The following is a 24,739-nucleotide window of genomic DNA, read 5'->3' as shown; positions in this document are numbered from 1 at the left end:
TGTTAGATCTGTAATATGGACCTGGTTTTCCCCTCCCAGAGCCTTCTGGGCACCAGTTTCTAGCGTTTGGCTTGGCCCCTTCCTAGACTTGCTCTGTTGCCTATCTCTGAAGTCCAGATCCTGATGGCCTCATCCACCCAGCTCAGAATCCCATGCTGTCATTCCATTTGTTCTGTTCCTAAAGACGGTACATAAGGAGTCCTTAGGTTTCACAAGACTCAGTGCACTCTTTTCAAGTATTTTATAAGGATACATGACAACATTACAGTTTTGAGGTGCTCCTTGATAATCATCATCACAGTTTCAACAAAACCCATCAGTTTTGACAGAACAGATTGGTTTAGAGACTGAAGAGACTTAGGAAGAGACTTAGGTATGCTAATACTTCCATCACAATGCCATGAGCATTTTGGGGGTAACATTATCAATTTTTTTAAAAGTTTACAAAGAAAAGGATTCATATGAGTTATTGAAAAACATTTGTATGACATACATCTCTAGAAATACTCATTCTAATGCCTTTTTCTCTGTTAAGTACTATTCTTTAAAATGTTTAAATCAGTGAGCTAGAAAATGCAATTTATCAGCTGCCCACCTCTACAATGACCATTCACTACCTGCGTTTCAGTGACAATGGACAGGCAGAGGACCAAATTGGTTCCTATCAATTTCACCTGAACTAGTCCCTAATTCCATGATTTCTGTTTCTTCCCTTTCCCCTTCCCTGAACTGTGCCTTTCGTTCCTTACAAACTTCCCTTTATCCCTCCTCCCCGCCCCCACCACTTTTTAAGTTCCATAATCTGTCATATTCTTCCTCTTCCAAAAGGAATTTACTAAATTCTTACAGATTCCTTTCCTCAGAAGTACACAGTCTCTGTGGCTAAAGGTCAACGAAAGCCTCTCTTTGTCCCCATGGGCTGGGGAAGGGAGGGGCGGAGCTGCAGGAACACAGCCGTGAGGTTTGGCTCTAAACATGGCAGACACGAGCTGACCGTGAGGGCAAATTCACTTAAGCTTTATTGTCTCTTCCCAGGTGCATCCCCAGTGCCCCCAGCACAGCCCTGCCCCTTGGTAAATACCCCTATTGTTGACTAACATAAGTCTGAGTCTACCGAATCCAAAATGGCATCCTTTGGTTATATTCCAACCTGCAGACAGGTCCCAGTTGGCTTATACAATGTTTGCAGCCTTTTAAAAATGTGTCCACTTATTTACTCACTTATTTGTTGTTGTTCTTTGCATCACCTGGGACACAGCTTGACAATTTTGAATCCTGCAGATTCTTTACATAGCGAGATAATGCCCAAATCTTTGACATTGCTCCTGCCCTCATTTGCCTGTTTGACAAGTTTTCTAAAAAAATCATACATATGTAAAAAAAAGTATCTGCAATTAAGATTTTATTTCATTCATGTCAGATATAACAAGTGCAACTTGAATGTACAAATTCTGAACAGAACATAAAAAGGAAAAAAAAACCCCGACAACGAAAAACTTATTTAAGCAGATTCATGCAAAGAAATGAAAGGGACATTGCAGATGTCATGGCCCTTTTGAATTGTGACAAATGCAAAGGACTGCTAGTAGACTCCCAATGGGGGACATCACAGGAAGTCCTACATCCGAGAAAATGAGGGCAACTAAGGAGAGAGGCGGAACTTGCCCCAGCATGCTACGAACTTACTTGCTACTCTTATAATATAGCCCTCGAATAAATGGCCCATCCTAGGAGTAGACATTACATCCAAAGGCTGATAAAATAATTTAACTTTTGTGTTGGAAAGACATTCTTGGAAAAGAAACACTACTGCTAGCTGTTTCTAGGTAATCAAGGGCTTTCATTTAAAGTGCATCTGTACATTTATAAAACTTAGGTGAACCATTCTACAGAGAAAGGAACCTTTCCAAAATGGAGGTTCTTGAATAATTGCTTTGGGAAGTTGCCCCCTGGATCTGTGAGCCTTTAGAAGCTTTCTGTTCTTTATGACCGCTGTTGCTCCCTCCCACCCTACCTTTTCAGTAAAATCCATACACTCTCTCTTCAGCCAACCCGAAGAAAACTTTTGGGTCTGGAGGAAGATGACTTCTGAGACAGAACTCTATATGGAGTAGTGTTTCCGTAGACAGAATGACCCCTTCAGCTCTGAAAAGCACCACAGTTACTTCATTGGCAATCAGAGAGAAGCTCGAGATCGTCTCACAAATAGTTCAAGATCCTTACAAACACCCCCACCCCCCAATATAACTGCATATTCCTTTGACACCACTGGACTCTTGTAAATACATAGGGCACCACCATGTATAAGATTGATGCCATCCAAATACATCACCTAATTTATTTATATATTTTATTTTTCAATTCCATTATTTATATACATGTTTTTGGTAATTATAGTAAAGATGCTGGTGAAAAGTAATTTGTTTAACATTTCATAATGCGTGCAAAAGTAAAAACACTGATTTAAAGTAATTTTTACCACCGTCCAGCCCCAACAAATTATGACAAGCAGTTAGGCAATATCATGACTTGCAAAGTTATACTTAGCATAATGTTGCAATTCAAAATATGGCACAAGATGAACAATACAGGTAACAGTCCCACTGGCGAACCTCAGCCAGGTTTTGACTAATTTGGTTTCAGTTGAACTTGGATTATATAAAAATTTCTGAAAGTACTGAAAAAGAAACAGTGTGCATGAAAGAGAATTCAACAATGTTTACAAAATGCCAAAAGTTCTTACTCTGAACCCCCCTTTTACCATAAATAATTAATGAAGTCCCCTTCCCCCCACCCCCGAGCCTCAAAAAGATGTACAAAGATAAATTTAGCTCAGTGAACAGAACCAAAGGATGACCGCTGTTAGACAGTACTTGGTTAAAAGCCGAAGGACTTTCATAAGGATTCGTATATATTGTCTCTTGAGGAATATAAATAATCAGATAGCATCGCTCTTTTGAGTTTTGGAGACTTCTCGCGTAGGAGTTATAACTGTCCTTGTGCTTTGAATAAAACATGAGCTTTTAAAGCAGAAAGCTGATGGTATTCCAAATTCCCCATCTTCAAAGTTCATTGTGAGAGTTCTTTTCTGCAGCTTTGAACATCAGGATGGAATTGAAGATTTTGAGAGCAGGGCCCAACTTAATGCTCATAATTTTAACAATGTCTGTTTGGGTCATGAGCAGAAAGGCTTCTCCATCAATTTGCTACAATGGGAAGAAAAGACAAAAAAGATTATGACTCAGTCGGACGTGGTGGTGTGGCAAATAGGCAAAGCTGCGTTATCAGCCGTCTTCTGCACAGCACCATGAGAACGGCACAAATAGGAGCTCATGTGTGCCGGCATTTACCAATTCATTAGGCTTTCTTATCGACAATAACCAAATGTGGACTGGAAGCAAAGTGAAAAACGAAGTCATCTGAAAAATCGGCCTGTAGGAAAATGGGAGACGCCCGTATCTCCCCGTGATGACTCTGACTTAGGCAATGAGTCAAGCAGAATCTGGGAAACTCTGGGGTGCCTTAGATCCAGCTCCCATTACGGCAGATTTTCGGATGAGAGAGGAGAATAAGCACATAGGAAGCACACAGCTGCTTGTGGATAGAAACAAGGAATTTGGGCAAACGTGTTGGCTGCATGTTAACATTTTTTTAAAATCGCTTTCTGCATTAAAAAAAACTGATAAATAAGATTCATTTTTAGAGTGGCCACAATTACTCTTCACAGACAGAAAAAGAGTAGTAACTGACAAAGGCAATCAGCAGTGTAGATGGAAACACAGGAGAGGAAGGTGACAAAGGTGGTGTGAAGAACTGCACACTAGGCTGACTGCATTACGTGGGTAACTGTGACCAACATCCTTCCTTGCTCTGAGTCTCTCTGAGAGTAAAACTCTCCACTTCCACAGAATAGAAAACTTTGAGGTTTAAAGATACCGCTCTGAAGAAGATGTCTGTTTTAGTGGACAGAACAAAGGAACAGTTTTTTTTGTAAAATTTTCAGGTTTGGGGGACATTCCACCATCTTAAATAAATTGCTTTTCTTTCAGTTTTTCCATTTTACACGGAAAGTTAAAAAAAAAAAAAAAGTAAGACACACATTTGCTCTTTGCCTCAGAGTACGTCGGAAATTTTGACAGCAATGTACTGCTTTGAGGTGACTGCGTCTGTCCCAAGTTCATACATGAAAGTCCTAACTGCCAATAACCTGAGCACGTGACTTATTTGGAAACAGGGTTGCTGCGGATGTAGTTGGTTAGGATGAGATCATACTGGAGTATGGTGATCCAAGATGACTGATGTCCTGATAACAAGAGGAAATGTGGACACAGAGACAGACATGGGTAGAGGGAAGATGATGTGAAGACAAAGACAGAACATCTAGGAGCCAGGGAGTGGGGCCTGGAACAGAGCCTTTCCTCTGCCTTCAGAAGGAAGCTACCCTGCTAATATCTTTCTTGCCTTCTCAGACTTCCAGACTCCAGAACTGGGAGGACAATACATCTCTACTGTTTAAGTTACTGGTTTATGGTTCTTGGTCATGGCAGCCCTACCTAGCAAACCAATACCACTCCAAATTCTGTAAACAGTTTACCAAATAAAGGCTGATATAATTTAGTAGCTGTTTAAGATTTTCCTCTTTTCTCTAAAAATACAACAAGCCTGAAAACCCTTTTAACTGATAAGAACTAGGGCCATCTTATGCAACTTTGAGTATTAATTATTTGGAAAAAGTTTCCTAATTTTCAGTAAGGAAACATCTTATTGTAATAAACTAGGAAGGAAAGACACTCCAAAGTAATTTTCCAAGTGAAGACAAATGCAGTGGCAGGTACGGGAAATGTTCCATTGTTTTGGGGGGAACATTTGCTCTGGTCTCGTTTGCTTGTGCTATGACAGTCCTCTGATCAATCAAGGCCAAGCAGAGAGTTAGATCTATTAACATTTCCCTCAACGGACAAGGCAGACCTTAGTAGGATATATGGTCTGAGAGAGGTCTTTTAAGTCATTAATGAAAATGTCAACTAACATCCCAGTTCCCAAGGAGCTCATTACAAAGGTGGAATTGTTTATTATGACCTTGGGCCCTACTGAGCCTCCTTCTGAGATTATATAAGAATTTAACATGACCAATGACTGATGAAAAGAAACAGTCTGAGAGAAAATGGCAAGGCTGGAATCTGAAAGCTGGGAGTGGGGTGAGAAGGTAAAGTTTCGGTAGATGGTTCTGAAGGGTCCACTGGGAAAAAAAAGTCATCCCGAGGCCAGTGCTGGCCTGTATATTTCACACATGCTGCTTCAAAGTGTGACCAGACCTACACACCTCCACTGGAAGGAAGTAAACTTAACTGGAGAAAATCCTTTCTAAAAACAGTGTTCACTGCTATGTAATACTGGGCTTGTTTCTTGTTTGCTTTTGTAATGCGCACACACTGGTCTGACTCCAGAGGTGAAGTATGTGGCTCCAGGCCCAAAACTCCAGAGGAGGATTTGGAACTCGGGGTGTTCTGGCCTTCCATTTCATTACTATTACTTTGCACCCATGGTTCTTTGCCCAATGCTTTAACTCTGCAAATCACAGTGACAAGCTATCTGGATGTCTTCCTCAGAGGATCAAAGTATGAGTGTGTTCACACAACAAAAACTTATTAAACATCTATTACATCCCAGACACTCTTCTTGGGGATGCACATACAGCAGAGAGTAAGAGATACCAGCAAAAACAAGCAAGGAAAGAAGCCAAAACTCCTTGTGAAGTTTACATTCTAGTAGTAGAAGACAGACTGTGAGCAGAAAATATAATAAGCAAATTAATTAGTTAGTGATTAATTAGTAATGAATCGACAGTAATCCATTCTAAAAGGCGATTCATGCTGTGAAGAGGACAGCTTGGTGGGGAGATGACAGGGCAGCAGGACAGGAATGGATGACTGAGAAGGTGGCATCTGAGCCAAGGGAGTGTGTCACGTGAACATCTGGAGGAAGAACAGTCCACACAGGGAAGAGCCAGAACACGCCTGGACGATTATGAGACTGGCAAGGAGGCCAGTGTGTGGGAACAGTGTAAGCCCGGGATGGAGGAGACAGAGGTCAGGAGGGTCTCACTTCGCTCCAGGTCATGGGGTGTCAGACCGCAGACCCTTGTGAGGATTTTTTGTTTTTATTCTGATTTACTACTGAAGGCTAGGAATGGGAGAGGGACATGACTGTGTTCATTTTTAGCAGGGACCCCTGGCTAGGCTGGGAACAGAGGAGCAGAGAGAGAAGGAGGGAGACTACTTAGGAGGTTACAGCATTAATCCAGGTGGGAGATGGTGGTGGCTCAGACCAGAGTGGTAGTGGTGAAGGCAAAGAAACCCAGAAAGTCAGAATCCCTACCTGTTCTTAAATTATACCTAGTCGGATTTTCAACAGATTGGATGTGGAGTGTATAGGAGAAAGTGAAGTCAAGCATGGTTCAAGTAACAGCACATCCTAGCCCTTGGCCTGTGCTTCTTAGAGATAGATGACTTACTAGACTTTAGATTTATGGTTTACTTCTAGGCCAAAAAACCAGCACCTGCTAACCTTGCGAGATACGATTTTCACAAGAAATTATAGGATGAATGAAGAAGGGAAGAATGATTATGTGAGTAACACATGTGGACAGTGGACATGCAGTGTCTCACTCCTTACAAGGAGGACACTGAGGATACTGATGCCCGAGGAACATCTCCAGAGATATTATGCCATGAAGAGAAAATGTATTCAAAGGAGTATCGTATTTGAATATGCACTTGAATCTTAAACTAAGTAACAAAGCAAATCCACACAGATTGTCTGCATATAAACAGAGCCAAAACGAGGATTTACAAAATGGATGTGCTATAAATTTATTCTTAAAAATGTTTTATCATTTTCACAGGTAATAACTACATGACTGTTTTTTCAAAGAAAGAACCACCATTCCCTGCAGGTGTCTCATCTGTTTGGGGACTGAAAATTAATAGGCTGTGGTCCATGAAGACACTTAGAATGTAGGAGTTAAGAAGCCCCCAAATCTGAATAACTGTCAATTACAGATCAACTAAAAAGAAGCAAAAAAGTTCTTGAAATAAGAACATAAATCAGAGAAAAAAGGATGTTGAAAATAAGATGCCTATATGTTTTAATGGGCACCTACCTAAAGCCTAACGATACTTCTTAGTGTAACGACACTGAAGCCCGGTGCTTGCATTCTTAGCTGTCCTGATACCTTTGCAAGGCTCTTAATTGAAAGTGTGCTATTCTTAGCTGCTGAGGCTAAACACAGAGGCAAGCAAACAAGGCATATATACTTGTAACTGTAGACAGCAGATGTGGAGAAAGCCTTCTGAGATTACTTGGTCTTCTTTCCATCTTCCCGTAGCCAAGATGGACTGATAATTGACTGCTTTCTTTGGAGAAGCTGACTGGCAAGGGACTTATTTTTAAAGGTCTCAAGTGAGAAGAGTCTCCTGCCGTGCTCCAACAGAATGACTTCTAGGTAGAGCCAATTTCTTTTTTGTTCTAATGCTCAATATAGGTCGTAACATTATTAATCACCTCTTATACTGAAGTTTTGGGCAGGCACATGAAAACAACTAATATAATCCGCCAACTGCAGACCGTAATGAATATCAGTTGTTATAAACATTACTGAGATAGGTAGAAGATCTAAGGGGTTATTTTAGCAGTAACAGTAATGCTTATTATAACATTAAATGAATTTAATTTAGGTGTTGTTAAAATGATGTTTGAAAATAAAGGGAACTCATTTCACATTATTAAAAATAAAACGTTGCTTATTTCTCCCTACGTTATAAACTATACAAATGTATGCTATGAAGTTTTCTGTGTGTGTGTGTGTGTGTGTGTGTGTGTGTGTGTGTGTGTGTTTAAGTAGGCTCCATGGTGGGCCTGAACCCACGACCCCCAGATCAAGACCTGAGCTGAGATCAAGAGTTGGATACTCAACCGACTCAACTCTGAACCACCCAGGCACCACCCTGCCTTTTATAAAAAAAAATAATGGCTCTAGTGCTGTTGCTACAGAGCATAATGAAATAGTACAAACATTTCTGCCATACCTAATCTCAGACAAAGACATTTTTTATACAAATGACTAATACTGCTTTTTAGACAACTCACACCAATTTGTCAATTTCGACACACTCCGTCTCATCCCTCTTCTGCCAATTCAGAATACCTCACCGTTCACTGCAGTTCAGTGTTCTGATCCCACCAAGTAACAGACTGCAACTCAGTGGAATACTTACTTCATCTTTGAACACCTTTCCATGTTCTTCACACCCAGGTAAGCTCTGTATGAATTCTGACACCTGTCAAATATGAGATAAAATTCCAGTTTAAAAAGGAGGGCAGAATGTAAATGTTACGGGTTTAAAATATTTCACCTATGTTTTAGTTGTTTTTCTCAGAACAATTTCTCCTCTTTCAGAAAAAAAGACTAAACCCCACATGCATTCACTGTATTCACACCCCGCCCTGAAGAACACACGCTCTAATCGGTCCTTGGCAGACAAAGAAAAGAAAATACACCTCATCCGTGCTCCACTTGGAGACTTTACTGGCAGGGATTCCGGCTACGGTGGGAAGAAGTTTGCTCTGCTGCTCCCAGCGCAAGGGCAGACATGGGATCGGGGATTTGAAGGACAGAAAGACAGCAGATCGACGCTGAGCCTGCTGTACGCTAGGTTCTTCCCGGGCACCTGGTTGGTTGAAACAAATGGGAAATCACACTCTGAAAAAGCAACAACAACAACAACAACAAAAAGCCTCAAATGCCATGTGTCTCCTCCAAATAATGTTGGTGGGGGCTGGCTTAGGTTAAAGCATTGCTTCCTTTCAACATTATATTCATTGAATAATTACACTTTCCTTTTTCATTACTCCAGGTCACCATAAGAAACAACTTGTAAATTCAACTCACGTGTCTGCTGTGTTACCCATTATAGAAGATGGGTCACGTTCGCAACACAGCCTCTTTAATGTTTCATGGAAGATCCTAGCCTCTGAGCTTCACTGGCAAGGAAAATGACTCTCACCTCAGGAACTAGTTTTGTTTCCCTTTCAGCTGTGGATGTCCTAAAGGTAATAATGGTCAAGTTGTGTGCTGAAGTCCAGCCCCTGTGGTTACCGTGTACTACCATACCTCTTTCCTTTCATCTCATTCCTGCATTCTTTTTTCAATTTCTGTTTACCAATCACATTAGCCAACTTAATTTTTTTTCGAGAGTGATATGAAATTGTTGCAATAAAAATAAAACCACAGAAAGCAAATAAATGCTTTTGTCATTCTTATTTTGGTGGAGATAAAATTAAAGGTATAGAATATTCCATTTATCTTCTAAACCCAAGCCTATTTACTGCTGCTCTCCTAAAATCACCATTTTTTAGTAAATGATTTTATGTCACTGGGACTCCTAAATCTTGTCAATAATTACCTCCTTAAGATCCTTTAGAACATAAATCTTTTCTGAAAACTACTTACTCAAAGCCCATCAGAAGAAAGGCACCTCCCCTAACATTGACTCTCCTCCACCCCTACACCAGCCCACAGTTAATAATTCAGATACTTTAATTCCACTATCTTTGCCAAATGGTTACCTAGTTTAGGCTTTTGTAGCTCTGGGAAAATTTTAAACTATTTTGTATCACCAAGAATATTTTAAGGTTTATTTCTTTGAAGAGTAAGATTTACAGAAATGTAGATAAATCATACTGTATCGCTCAAAGAATTTTCACGAAGTGACCACACCCAAGTGCCCAACACGAGGGTCAAAAAACAACATGGCAGCATGCTGAGAGCCTCCCTATGCCCCCTTCTAATCACACCCCAGCCAGCAAGGGTGATCCCTTTCCTGACTTCCAACACCAAGGCTCTTTACCCTGCCTCTGAATTACATTCAGATGAAAACCTTAGTGTTTCGCTTCTTTCTCTCAACAGCATGTCTGGGAGACTCATCCACATTGCTTGCTTTCTGTGGTTGTAGTTTGCCTGCTCTTTGCTGTATAGTTTTTCATTGTTACGAATATTCCACAATGAATTTGGAATTAATGGACAGTGGAGTTGTTCTTAATCTCTGCCTATTATCAACAGTGCTGCTATGAGGATTCTTGTCCATGTATTTTCATGAACATATGTATATGTTTCTCTTATATAAACATATATATAATGCATATATAAAAATATATATATATAATATATATATATATATAAGTGAAACTTTGAGCTTACAGAGTTTGCGTACATTCAACGTTAGCAAATTCTGCCAGTTTTCCAAAGTACTTGCACGATATGCATCTACTAATAGCGTAAGAATGTTACAAATCTTTTATGGCCTCAAGAACATGTGGACAAGGACACCGTCCACCTTCTTCATTCTGACCATCTTGGTGAATTCGCTGTGGTATCATATTGTGGTGATAATTGCATTTACCTGACGACTAATGAAGTTGACAATCTTTTCCTGAGTTTATTGGCCAAATGGGGAACCTCCTTTGTGAAGCTGTTTTATGCCCATTTTTTCCATTGGGTCATGTTGCCTTTTTTCTTTTTACTGATTTGTAGAAGTTATCTATGCATACTCTGGATAGAAATCCTTTGCTGGAAATATTAACATCTTCCACTCTTGCCTTCCTTTTTTACTCTCTTAATACAGTCTTGTACATCTACTGAAGAACTCTGTGTTTTCTTCAAGGTCCTGAAGTTAGTCTCCTCTGTTTCCCACTGAGTACTTCATGTTTTATCTCACAATCTATCTGAACTTTATTTTTGTATGGGGTGAGATAAGGCTTGCCATTCCTAATGGGTTTTTTCCACATGGTGTTCTAATTCCCCCAACACGATTTACTGAAAAGACCATCCTTTCCACAGTGTACTGCATACAGTGCTGCTCTAACATAAACGTGTGTGTCCAGATGCTCCACTCTGTTGCACCAGTCTCTCTACACTGACCTTCAAGGTTTTATTTACCACCACTTTAAAAGTGTCCTGATGTCCATGATCTAGTTCTTCTTCAATATCCTTATCTCTTTGCATCTCCACATAAAATTTAGAACCAGCTTGCAAAAAAAAAAAAAAAAAATGCTAGGATTTAGATGTAGATTACTACTGAATATAGACTGATTTGATCCCGAGAAATGACACCTTCACAATATTCAGTCCCCCAATCCAAGAACAAGGTATATTGCTCCATTTCTTTGGGACTTCTTTACTAGTTCTCTTTGACCTTTTGTCATTTTCATTACAGGTCTTGCATATCTTTTGTTAAATGTATTCCTCTGTACCTGAAGTTTTCTGTTGTATTATTAAGTAGCACAGCTTCTTAAAAATTTATTTCCTATTGTTCTACTGTTGTTCTTTAATAACTTTTATCTTAAACTAGCCTAATCTGAATTTTGAAATGTTCTGAATATTAGAAAGTAACTTAAAAGTAATTATTAGGGGGAAAAAATCTTTCTTATTGGAGTTAACACACTCTGTTCCCAGTTCCACCTGAGTGAACTCATACAGAAAAATTTATCTGTCCCACATGAAACATTTCAATTCTTCAAATACTTTAAAAAAAATCCATCATGGTGGGCACCTGGGTGGCTCAGTTGTTGGGTGTCTGCCTTCGGCTTGGGTCATGGTCCTGGGATCATGGGTCATGGGTCCTGGGATCAAGCCCTGCATTGGGCTCCCCGATCAGCGGGAGGCCTGCATCTCCCTCTCTCATTCCCCCTCATTGTCTTCCCTCCCTTGCTGTCTCTCTCTCTCTCTCTCTCTCTCTGTCAAATAAATAAATAAATAAAATCTTAAAAAAAAAATCCATCATGGTACCTCTTGCCCCATTTCTTTTAATCAATCTCATATAACTGATTATGAGGTTTTGGGCTCTTATCCTGTTCTACTGAATAGGTTATGAGCCAAACATATAAGACTGTAACAGTTTTTTATTCTTTTATTCTTTTTAAATTTCTCACAGAGCTCAAGATGTTTTTGTTTAGCATAAACATGGGGTATTTAAAAACATTTCTTAATTTCAGACACTACCAAGAGTTTAGCAATTATTTGAAATATGGTATTTGTAAAATCTTTCACACGGCAGGCTAGTATGAAATGGTGAAATTTCCAGTTCCACAGGAGAGTGACACTACAGAGCCCACTTTATGGTTTGTCTGTCCTCCGATTGCTTACCACCTAAGTGTCAGTCTTTTCCAAAGTGGTACATTTATGATACAAATGTCTCTATTCTATTAACACCTGCCACTCTTCCCTCCTTCACAATAGTTCCATTCTATTTCCCCCTAAAGCTATCGTATTAAGTTCATTTCCAATGTTGCTAACATCATTACTCTTTAGAAAAAAAAAATGAGGGGTGCCTGGGCAGCTCAGTGGGTTAAACCTCTGCCTTCGGCTCAGGTCATGATCCCAGGGTCTTGGGATCGAGCCCCGCACCGGGCTCTCTGCTCAGCAGGGAGCCTGCTTCCCCTCTCTCTTTGCCTGCCTCTCTGCCTACTTGTGATCTCTGTTTGTCAACTAAATAAATAAAATCTTTAAAAAATAAAATAAAATAATAAAATAAAATAAAAACAACCGAGCCATAGAAGAAATGACTAAAACACCTAAAGATCCCAAATCTCTGATGGCTTCACAGGTCTTTGAAGCTGACACTATAGAGGCCTAAGACAGACATATCATTCGAAAACTAATAAAAACTTCGCATCTTTCACTTCAGACTTTCCTTGCTTTTGCTGATTCTTCCATGCTGCATGATGTCCTGAGGCCCAGTGGTGTTTTCTGATGAATGGGGCAAAAGTAGAATTTCCCAGCCACAGAACATCCCATCTCTTCAGAAAATAATAGTGTTAGCTATGATCCCCACCCAAAAAACCAGAGAAAACTTCAGTTAGGTGAATGTGTATCGGAGCCCTTGAGTTGCACAGAAATGTGACTCTAGGTTTTTATTTTTAACATGTGATCAGACTAAAATAAATGCAAAAGGCTTCGGCTCAAGCAGCCGGCTCAGTGCCACTAGTAAGGAAGAGTAGGTCTGAATGTACACAATGTGCTTCACAAAACAAAGCCTTTGTTCTCGAAGACATTTCTGCCACCATCACAAACTATTTGCCATCTCTTCTCAAACTATTTATCTGCCTGGTAAATTACACTTTTACAGGAGTTTTCTGTATGTTTTAAAGTTCCCAGAAATGAACATTTACCCATTTCCCCTCCCCTTTGGCTTCTGATTTTGTGCTCCCACAGTTCTTCGCTGCTACTCAGTTTTGTACCGTTGGGCACAGCCCGGGGAGGATTTCTAAGCCCAGTTCTTACTCATCCTTTCAGAAGTGAAATATGATTAGGAAACTTTATACTTTGTCTGGAAATTGTCTAACTGACTTTTACTATTTCGTGACTATCACGGATGGGTATTTCTGGGCTTCCTTAATATCGGAAGCAAGAAAATGTTAGGTGGCAGTAGTGTTAAGATAAGTAACTTGGTGGAAATATGTATGGTTTCCTTGCTACTGCATCTGTTAGGCAGCTACTGCATGACTGCTGGGCAATTATCGAGAGAGGGATAGTTTTCCTAGGTTGATACCTAGAGAATGAATAATAGAGGTCTGCCTCCTATTTATGATTATGATTTACCATATGGAAATTGCTCAGCATGGACACTGTATCGGGAACTGTGAATGACTTCTCAAGACAGCATATTCTTGCAGACTTTCTTGAAATGAAGTGCAATCCATAATAATGTAGTTATCCAAAACAGAAACCTGCCACTACAAATTTGCCCGCCATGTCTGTCAATCTGGTTGAGAGCATAGGTATTAAAATCCCTGATTTGGCTTAAGGTAGGAAAATGTGAAGTCACAAATTAACCCCCGGAAGAAGTCATTTCTGATAAAGCTGATCGTAAAAGAAATATCCTCTGATGTCAAGACAATAAATGTTCAGTATAGGGAACATCATGTAAACCAACCATGAAGTCTCCTAGTAGAAAGTGATGTCCTCACCTCAGTGGAGCATGAGAACCTGCTTCCCACAGGACCATTCCATTAAGACCCAGTGCAACCACTGTATGGTAGGCTGACCAAACAGGGCAAGTCCTAGAGAAAAGGAGAAGCCCTCCCTCTCTGTTGCGTTTGGAATCGGATCCCACTCTGAGCGGGTTTCCTATTTCCAAGTCTGGAATACTACATCAAAAAGCTGATAGCATTACGTTACCACTGACCTCTTGCCTGACTCATTTCTAGAAGCCCTTTAAGTCAGAGACAGAAGTGAGACCAAAAGCTCCAACTGTCTTGCTTCATTTTAGTTTCAAACCAGTGCTAGGAGGTAACTATCCCTAAGGTGAGGAAACAGAAGCCTGACACCCAAAGCCACTCTGTGAAGAGGGACAGCATCAGACAGTGACCCTGGATCTTTTGCCTCCTAATACAGAGGAGAGGGTCATGGTCAAGAGGGTGAGCTTAAAAGTCTGATACACGTGGACTCCAATTCATGCTCTACCCCTGACTAGTTCTATAATTTCGGTGAAGTCAAAGTTACAAGACTGTTGTAAGGATCACATGATATTTTTAAAATGCTTATCCCAGTGTCTGACGTACAGGAACGACTCAGCAAATGGGAGAAATTATCTCTATTTTGAAAGAAAGGCAAATTACTGAGACTGTATTGGATATAAAAAGCAAAAATGAAAAGGAGTCAATACCCTTTGAGGCTAATATTCCATGAGTCTATAAAATAGGCTCCTAATGGGAAAAGAATAAGGCCAGAAGAAAAGGAATACATCTGTCAAAAAAAAAAAATTTAAATGGAGTTACTAACTGGTGACTAAATATAAAAAGATGAACAATAAGAGTGATTGGGTAAGATAAATAGATCACAGCATCAAGGAATGGAGATGAGATTAGCTCCAGAACACTTAACTCAGGCTGAAAGATATTTGAGGATCATTTCAAGGTTAACAACCAAAAAAAAAAAAAAAAAAAAAAAAAAACCAAAAACCAACTGCTAGGGAGGCAAAAAGCAAGCCTGACTCTTCAAGTGAGAATTTAGCACATTATGAAATAGAATTCAATTCTTTCTGCATATCAGCCACCCATGAGAAACAAGGCTTGCAGGAAAGAAAACAAAACTATACCTTTCCCAGGAGTACAAGAGTTTAAACTTGAAGGCCAGGTCATAGAATCCTTTATTAATGGGCTTTCCTACAATGATAGGAATGAGTTATTTCTTTTCTTTTAAGGTAAAAAAGACAGAAGTCCAAAAAAAAGGGGGGAGGCAAGGAAGAAAGGAGAAAAAGTGATAAATTATATTCAGTTAAACTTCCCAAAGGTCAAATTCAGTTGTATGGTAAGAATCATAAAAAGAGAGGGCTCAGAATTACCTATACTGCATGGAATTAACTTGAACTAACTAAAGAAACAGAGGAGGGAGAGAGTTTTTTTTTTTTTTTTTTTAAAGATTTTTTATTTATTTATTTGAGAGAGAGCATGAGGGAGGAGAAGGTCAGAGGGAGAAGCAGACTCCCCATGGAGCTGGGAGCCCGATGTGGGACTCGATCCCGGGACTCCAGGATCATGACCTGGGCTGAAGGCAGTCGTCCAACCAACTGAGCCACCCAGGCGTCCCCAGGAGAAAGTTTTATTTTGTTTTTTTTTTTTAAATATCAATTTGCTCCATGACTCCAAGCAAAATAGTTCTCATGGGCCTGCTGAGTCTTAAATCCTACTGGCCTTTTAAAGAATCTTAGGGTAGCTTCTTTCAAGTCTCCTCTACCCTAAATAATACACACACTGCACAGGGCTTCCTCTCCCCCTTTGCACCACCACGCAGTGCACTACTTTTGGGAAGGGCTCCTTCCACCACTGGAAGGACAGAATTATGAATGATCCCTGGTGAACCTTTACTAGGCTCAAGAATGTGGACCCAGAGTGCAGTATTATCTACCTGACCTCCAGGCTCAGGTTTGCAAGAGGAATTCTTCCAGCACCCAAATGGGACCACTGAGGGGTAAGTGTTCTTCACAAAAGACCTAGAAAAATTCTCTGGACTCAAAAATGTTAAAATAGAAAACAATCACCACGGGGCCTCTGACAAAAAGTTCTATAAAACCTCAGAAGAGGAGCACTGATTTATGGACAGAAGAATTTTGTGATTTTAGTGAGGTCCAAGGGGATAGGACCTCGACAAAACAAAAGCAGGCTGTGAAAAAGAACAAGCCAATGCAGGGAACTGAAGGGAAATAAAAACCACTGCTGTTAAAATTCGTGTTAAAGGTGGTAAGTAGTAGACTTGGCAGAGCAAGAAGCTATGTAAGATATTCCAACTTGCTAAAGATGCTTAGAACATCAAATATATATAGAAGTTGTGAAGATACTAAAATACTAGGGTACCTAGGTGGCTCAGTTGGTTAAGTGTCTGACTCTTGATTTTGGCTCAGGTCATTATCTCAGGGTCGTGTGATGGAGCCCACACTGGGACCTGTGCTGGGTGTAGAGCCTGCTTAAAGATTCCACCCCCCTCTCGCCGATTCCCCCTCACCATGCTTGTTCTTCCTATCAAAACAAAAGCCAACACCAAAAACAAAAAAAACCCTAAAATACTTCTCTATTGGTTGGTACAAAGCTCCCCCTCCCCCATTCCAATCCCACCCTCTCCCAAGGCAGCCAGGCTCTTAACTGGACTTTATAAGATCCAGCAACTAAGGGTAACTCTTGCTATAGTGGAGAACATCCAAAACTCTCCTCCAGTACTAATACCACTGTTAATTTTAACTATCTTATGCAAAGTTGAATGCCAAACCAACTGTTAAATACTTTGAATATAAATATAATCCCCTGGGTCTAACTCAAGAATAATAGGTATTGCCAGTCAACAGAGAGAGTAGAGCACAAGTCATAACCAAAATTACAACCGAAAGAAGTTTCCTGGGTTTAAAGACCAGCTGGCAATCATAGCATGATTTTACTACAGATGAAATTAGTTTTGTGAAAGCTTTATAGAAAATGTTTCAAAACTCCGATAATGAAGGAAAGTTATCAAATTCATTTTAAGAGGCTAAAAATGGATGAGATACTAATTGTCAAATCTCACTTAGGAACGTATGTGCAAAAATTCTCAAAGCACTTATTTTATGAGGCTCTCTCCCTTTCACTAACAAAAAAATAAGACAGTATTTTTAATATGCATATTGAACTACAGGTTTTGCAGGTGAGAATAATAATTAAGAGTTATATATGAATCCTAGTAATGTTTCCAGAGAGAATAAAACAAAAACTGAGGTAATTCAAATCAAGAAAAACAGGACAAAAATACATAAAGTTTGAAAAGACAAAGAGAGAACACCATGCATATTGTATGTTAATCAAGCCAAATTCGCTATTAAGAGAATAGTAATTTTCCAGATGATTTCCAGAAAAAAAAATAATCAAAATCAGCTCAGCAAATCCAATAAAAGTTAAATGGATCAAAGTTAGGAACAGACTGAAAAGTTTACCAAAGTATTACTCCCTCAAAAAGTTCAGAGTCTAGAAGATTCTATTCTGCTTCTATCTGGATTTCCAATGATGACAGAATTCCATGCAATAAACACGTCTTCCACAATACTACTACTCTACTACTACCACCAGCTAATACTTTAGCCACTGGGGCATTTAATCCTCACGATAAGCTAATGACATGGCTATGTTAGGACTACATTAATCTTACACAGGAGGAAACTGAAGCCCAGAGCGAGGTGTACCACTGAGAGGAATGAAGGCTGTGATCTTAACCGCCATTTACAAAGAGAGACCCTCTTCAGAGAGACCTTCATCTGAGAGTCCAATGTACCTTGATGACAAAAATCCTCATAAATGTTTTTCTTCCTTTCTAAATGGCCAGAAACATTTAAAATAATCAAACACTTGCACAGCACTTACTATGTGCCAGGCACTGTTTGAAACAACTGACAGAAGCACTTAATCGTCATGACAACCTGAGGAGGGAGTTACCATCATTAGGCTTCTGGGTAGATAAGGAACCAGAAACAGGGAGAGGTGCTCAGTGACATGTCCAAAATCACACAGTGAGCAGGTGGCAGAGCAGAGATTCAAACCCTGGCCATCTGTAGGGTTTGTATGTGGTGTTAAATTAAACACAACAGAACATGTTGAAGACAGCAGTGAATGTAACCTTTAAAATAATCACAGGTTACTACTTTCTAAAAATCAGATATGGAAATCAAGCCATCCCTTATGGACCAGGTCACTGCAGACAAACAGTCCTTAGGTGCCATTCTCAAATCTCATATGATAATCTAAAGCAAAAAATTCATATGAAAAAGCAAAGCCTCCAGGGAGATCATTAAAATCCCAATCAGGCTTACATTTTCTCATAAAAAAAATAATATGTGTAAGTCATAAATACAATCCATACCAACCGTCAGTACCACTTCATTACTTAGTTAAGCCACTGTAATGTGTTTTTAGCAAAGATGGAAGACAAATCACTTTCTCCGATACAACTTAAAACATTTGTTCAAATGATTTTCTTTTCATTCTGTGGTGTTAGACTAAGACCATATTAATTCCCTTTGGATTTCAATACACATTCTGAGGTGAGTTTTAAACATATGAAGGAAATGACATCAACAATACCATAGAAAATACATCACAAGAACCAAATAGAATGCTGCCCAAATTTTATATATAATATTGCACAGATATGTCAAAGAGACTATAAATATAGGTCACAAATGAATCCATATCACTATGAATTACATACTATAGTTGACCTTGAACAATGCAAGGGTTAGAGGCACCAAACTCTGTACAGTCAAAAGTCTGTGTAGAACTTTTTTTTTTAATCTGTATAACTTTTGATTCCCCCAAATGTAACTACTATTAGCCCATTGTTGACCAGAAGCCTCAGCGATAACCTTATTATACTTATTATAGGTTATACTATTACCTACACTTATTATATGTATCCAATACTGTATTCTTATAATACAGTGAGTTAGAGAAAAGAAAACACTATTAAGGAAATCATAAAGAAGAGAAAATACACTTATAGGACTGTACTGTATTTACTGGGGGAAAAAAAAAAGGCCATGTGTGAGTGGACCTACACAGTTCAAACCCACGTTGCACAAGGTCAACTATACCTTTATCCTGAACAATAAAGTTTTAGAGCCTGTTATAACTGAATAAACCAACTAAATAAAGTTTATCTTTAATACAGAAGTGGCTACTATACTCTAGTCAAGTCTGATAGTTGAGTATTAGTAGTAATACCCATCGATACAATGAGATTATTATGGCTACCTCTGGCTTCCTGCGACGTCCTCATTTCACTGTCTGTCCGCTCTTCAAAGTCCTCCTTGACATCATCAGCATGCTGGTCTCTGAGAAAAACAGGTGTATCAATATTTTGTAATAGATGCACTTTAAAGAATAGTTCAGCATTGCATCTCAGCAACTGTGACAGGTAAGTAAGTGATAAATCACTGAATTCTACTCCTGAAACTAATATTACACTATATGTTAACTACTTAAAATTTAAATAAAAACTTGAAACTTTAAAAGATCAACAAAACAAAACAACGAAAAAAACACATGAACCACTTAAAACCACTAAAATGTTTGAAAGGATTTTCAGTTCTACGAAGAAGCAATTCCTACTAAAACATCTATAAACATCCATTTTCTTCATTACCAATTTTGATTTATAGTTCAGAAATATTTTTAAAGCTAAGAATGCTATTAAGGTGAACTTTTCTGTCAAATTCAGCTATCGAATAACTCAACTTCACACTGGGACATGTATTCATGAAGAATTTTACTTTACTGTACAGTAAAGCTACAATGTAAGGAAAGAAAACATTTTGAAAGTCCAGACCATTTAATCAAGTAGCATTTATACTACACTCAGCTCTGGGATTTGCGCTTGAGCCTGAGATTGGCCCAGGAGAATCAAACTCAATTCTAGGAAGCTTTTCCTGGCTTAGGTCAAATGTGTAGGCTGAACTGATTCCAACTCTTTTTGACCAGGAATGACCCGATGCTTATCTAAGCATGCCGAAATGCTCCAAAATACAATGGAATCATTACAATCTTAATTCACAGCTTTACCCTTAAGTCAGGGACAAAAAAGGCATTAAAGGGAACCAAGCACAGACTACTTCTATTTTCTTTAAAGCTGAATTTCAAGTATTTAAAATTTTTCAACCTAATTTTTCCACTCCCAGAGTTTAAAATACACCCCAATCTCCAATTTCCTGGTATTGTCGAGGTTATGATCCCTGGTTTACACACTTCAATGCCTTATAATACTCTGCATTTATGATGTCCTACTGTTTCTCATGTATTGTCACCTTTATGAGTTTCTGAAAGATCCAGATCATACTTCTACTGTAAAGTTTTAAGAAAAAAGGTAACACATTTGAAACCAAGTATCCCAAGAAAATATAAAGAAGATATGTGATCTTAATTACAAAGGCACTAATTTATTCTCCACTTGAATGATGATAATTTAACACAACAATTCAAACATAGTAAGTATGCTATAAATACATGTTCACTATTTCTTAGAAAGATCATTTCCATGGACACGTGTGAAATTTCATTGAGATCTGTGCTCCCTGGCTAATAAGTTCATGCTAAAAACAACTTAGCACAAATGCTGAAGAAAACTTGCTTATTTGAGAATGGGGACAAACCACTGTTAATACAAAATATAAACAGATCTCCTTCTAAGTGCAATCAATTAAATGATTATGGAGAGATAATCATTACTCCATAAAATGTGGAGATGGAAATATGGGGAAAAATAAGAAAATCACTGATAACTGGGGAAGGACATTAACTGATGACATTAATTGAAAACTGTCTTCTCTGTAAAAACTGTGCTGGAGCTACATGTGGTAATTACAACATGCTAAAATCAGCTTCCTATGTTAAAATCAGCTTCTATGAACTTCTGAACTTGTTTAATAATAAATTTAGAAATAATATTCTGAGTCCACAAGTCTATCCCAGTAGTTTGACTACTGAAAAGTTGTTTGTGCACAACTATCTTAATATGAGAAAAAAAGTCGTATTATAGTGATATAACTAAAGCTGGCCTTTTTTCAGAGTCAATAATTCCTAATTAGTTATTGTAGATTTCCTAAAAGCTCTAATGAATGGTTAAAAGAAAAAAAAAAGAAAAAGAAAGAAAAACTGAGATTGAAGGCTAAAATTAAGTCTCAGAATTTTTCAAATATTTTCATTTTCATGATCAGAATTGTCCATTAATAAGTTTCATATTTTTGTGGTTTTAATAAAGCACAACATTCCTTTAAAGTAAGTTTTGTTAAAATAAAGATAGAAGACTTAAATATGAGCCAAGTCCTATTGTATTCTTATGCCCAAATACAATGTCAATGATTTATCTCATGAAATGGAAGACAAGGACCATCTGATTGGAGAGAATGGAGATGGAAAAGGAAAATAAGACCTCTGACCCAGAAAGTTTCTTTAGGGCTGAATCTGCTGTAATCCATCCCCAGAGAAGCAAAATGGAAGCCATCTGTTTTTCTATTATTTATTTAGCTGCATTACAGAAGCTTATTCAGTTTCCATTTTCCCTACTGCAACTCACAATATGTCATTAAACTGAACCCATATAAACTTGGGAATATATAAACATGAATATTCCTCTTTGCCAAACACAATTCAAGTAAAGGATTCTGGAAGAAATGTCTACTGAATGTTTCATTTCCAATTAATAGATTGATTCTGCTAATTCCTTAAAATTAAAAGTGACTAAACCCCTATGGGGTTCTACATGGTATGTCATTGAGCTAGGAAGTTGGAGGGGTAGGGCAGTGGGTTCACCTGAGCAGTCTACTAGAATAAGCATTATTAAATAAATGGATGAACAGAACCACTGAAGAGAACCACTTAATCTAGATTAAGCACATCTAGAAATGTGGGAGCAGTTAACAATAAGAAAAGTTACAAGAACATACTATGCACCAAAGGCTGTTTGAGATCTTTACATGTCCAATGTTTCATAATAATTGCTGGAAGAAGATTCTGTTCTTATAGCCACTGAAACTTAAGAGGATAATGTCAAATTTGTAGGACAAGTATAACACCAGGTCTTACTGACACCAAAATCCATAATCAGATTTAATTATTAGCTGGTTTTTACCCTTGCATTTCTCCAGGAAACAGTCTACCTGTCTTCTAGTGACAAGGTTGGGCATGAAGAATCTGACTCATTTTTATTTGTTTTGTATTTTATTTAAAATAAAAATTGGTCTCTCATTTGGGCAACCAATATTTCTCCCTCCTACAAGGTGAGGGGTTTCATGGCCAATTCTTACTCAAGGGGTGCCATGATGGGTCTCTTCCTCTGCGCAAAAATGAAATCCTTGATCTAGAATTTCAATTTCCTAAGCACAGAGTTTTTCTAGCGGCACAGATCTTCCAATTAAAGACAAAAAAAATGTTTATTATCAGAATGCTTCAACTCTGTGATAACTTTATAATACGCTCTGGAATATGGTACTGATATGCTTCTTGACAGATTTCTTTAAAAAAAGACAACCAAGTATTTTGATGTTGTGTTTTAGTAGTACAGAAAAACACTTCTATTTTCTCCCCTTGATCAACACTTTCCAGTGCCAAAAATTTCATTTAGGAAGGAGCAGGGGACAGGGGTATAGGGAATCAGAACATGGAGTGGTCACGTAGATGGTCTCTGGAAGTAAACAGACCTTGATCCAACATCAGTTCTGCTACTTAGTTCTAAATGATCTTCACCAAGTTACTTAACTTCCCTACTTCCCAGCTGTATCATCTGTAAAATGAGGGTAATAAATCCTTTTCCTCAACGGCATTTTGAGACTCAATAAAATAATGAATAGAAAATGCTGTCTCCAGCCAGACACAGAAGCAGGAGCATGATCAATGGCAGCTTCTACTATTTAAGAATTGACTCTGCAATTGCACTCCTGGGTATTTACCCCAAAGATACAGATGTTGTGAAAAGAAGGGCCATCTGTACCCCAATGTTTATAGCAGCAATGGCCACGGTCACCAAACTATGGAAAGAACCAAGATGCCCTTCAACGGACGAATGGATAAGGAAGATGTGGTCCATATACACTATGGAGTATTATGCCTCCATCAGAAAGGATGAATACCCAACTTTTGTAGCAACATGGACGGGACTGGAAGAGATGATGCTGAGTGAAATAAGTCAAGCAGAGAGAGTCAATTATCATATGGTCTTACTTATTTGTGGAGCATAACAAATAGCACGGAGGACAAGGGGTGTTAGAGAGGAGAATGGAGTTGGGAGAAATTGGAAGGGGAGGTGAACCATGAGAGGCTATGGACTCCGAAAAACAATCTGAGGGGTTTGAAGTGGCGGCGGGGGTGGGGGGAGGTTGGGGTACCGGGTGGTGGGTATTATGGAGGGTGCGGATTGCATGGAGCACCGGGTGTGGTGAAAAAATAATGCATACTGTTTTTCTGAAAATAAATAAATAAACTTATATATAAAAAAAGAATTACTTACATTTTGGGATAAAATCACCTACTGTCACCTGTTTTCTTCAAGTTTTAAAACAACTTTTAGAAAAAGTTATGAGCCAGACTGCAGCCAGATGGCCTGGACTGTAATCTGGGTCTGCTATTGACTAGCTGTGTACTGTAACCAAGAGAGGTTCTACATTTTTGAATGATGATGTAATAATAGCACCTAGCCCCATATAAGGCACTGTGAAGATTAAGTGAGCTAATGTGGGTAAAAAACCCCTAGAAAAGGACGAGTAATACAGCGATTTCTCTTGAAGTTTTAGAATTTTCAAGTACCAATTTATTTCAATATTTCTTTAGTCTGAATTGAAATATAACCACAGCTTAAATCTTACTCAAGAATACTCTTTAGGCTTTTAATTAAGACAGTGAAATCCACTCGAGTGCAAAAATGCATTCCTTACATGAGTCAGCATCCTCTTTTTCTCTGTAATTATGTATCATGTTTTAGATGTCTTACTATCTTACTCTAAATATACTTTGTGGTAATTATTAGCAAAACAAACATCAGAAGGGTAAATACATAGTAACAGGATACATTTGAATGCAAAGTGCTACATTTCTTCAAGTTTGCTTATTTTTCATTTAAAAACAATCCCTAGACAATTATCCTTCCATTAGTCCCCAGTATGTTAAAAACAATATTGAAAAAACGTGAAACAATTACTTTGCTTCAATTTGGGGATTTCAGCTATACTTCAAAATCCAGCAAGAGTTTGGTTTGGCTCTTAGCTTGAAAGAACCCCACCTTCTCTCTCTCCAGCAGCTCATTCTAGTCGCAGAGGGGTTTTTGTTAGAGCTGAAAAGTTACCTGTATTCCCTCGTAACAAGAGGCAACACAGTGACTGCAGCAGCGAGGGCTGAGGGCCCTATAAAAAAATACAGGCATTTCTGTGTTGAATGTGAAAAGGTCTTTTTTGCATGCCCCCAGCAAATTCCTTTTTTTTTTTTGCTAAATTTCTGGGCTGAGGTCACTCACAGGAAAAAAAAATGCAATAAAGAGAATCTCCGGGTTTATACTTTAGAGGAAGCAAATTCCTTTTTTTTTTTTTTTTTGGCTAAATTTCTGGGCTGAGGTCACTCACAGGAAAAAAAAAATCCAATAAAGAGAATCTCTGGGTTTATACTTTAGAGGAATTATAAAAGATTA

At 38.6% G+C, this 24,739-nt stretch overlaps 1 protein-coding gene across 7 annotated transcripts in view; it reads right to left on the bottom strand.

Moving 5' to 3' along the window:
• Positions 1 to 1,385: 1,385 nt before the first annotated feature.
• Positions 1,386 to 24,739, bottom strand: part of L3MBTL3 (L3MBTL histone methyl-lysine binding protein 3) — a 111,799-nt gene continuing 88,445 nt past the window's right edge. For all 7 annotated transcript variants that reach the window (XM_059400706.1, XM_059400712.1, XM_059400708.1 and 4 more), the window contains 4 exons: positions 19,324 to 19,403; positions 8,560 to 8,729; positions 8,277 to 8,339; positions 1,386 to 3,206 (listed from right to left, as the gene is read on the bottom strand). In XM_059400706.1, coding sequence (XP_059256689.1) covers positions 3,063 to 3,206; positions 8,277 to 8,339; positions 8,560 to 8,729; positions 19,324 to 19,403 — 457 coding nt within the window. In that variant the 3' untranslated portion in view covers positions 1,386 to 3,062. The remainder of the gene's footprint in view (positions 3,207 to 8,276; positions 8,340 to 8,559; positions 8,730 to 19,323; positions 19,404 to 24,739) is intronic.

The sequence above is a fragment of the Mustela nigripes genome, chromosome 5 (assembly GCF_022355385.1).
Source record: "Mustela nigripes isolate SB6536 chromosome 5, MUSNIG.SB6536, whole genome shotgun sequence".
NCBI lineage: Eukaryota > Metazoa > Chordata > Mammalia > Carnivora > Mustelidae > Mustela > Mustela nigripes.
The sequence above is the reverse complement of the archived record's forward strand: the minus strand, read 5'-3'. Positions and strand labels throughout refer to the sequence as shown.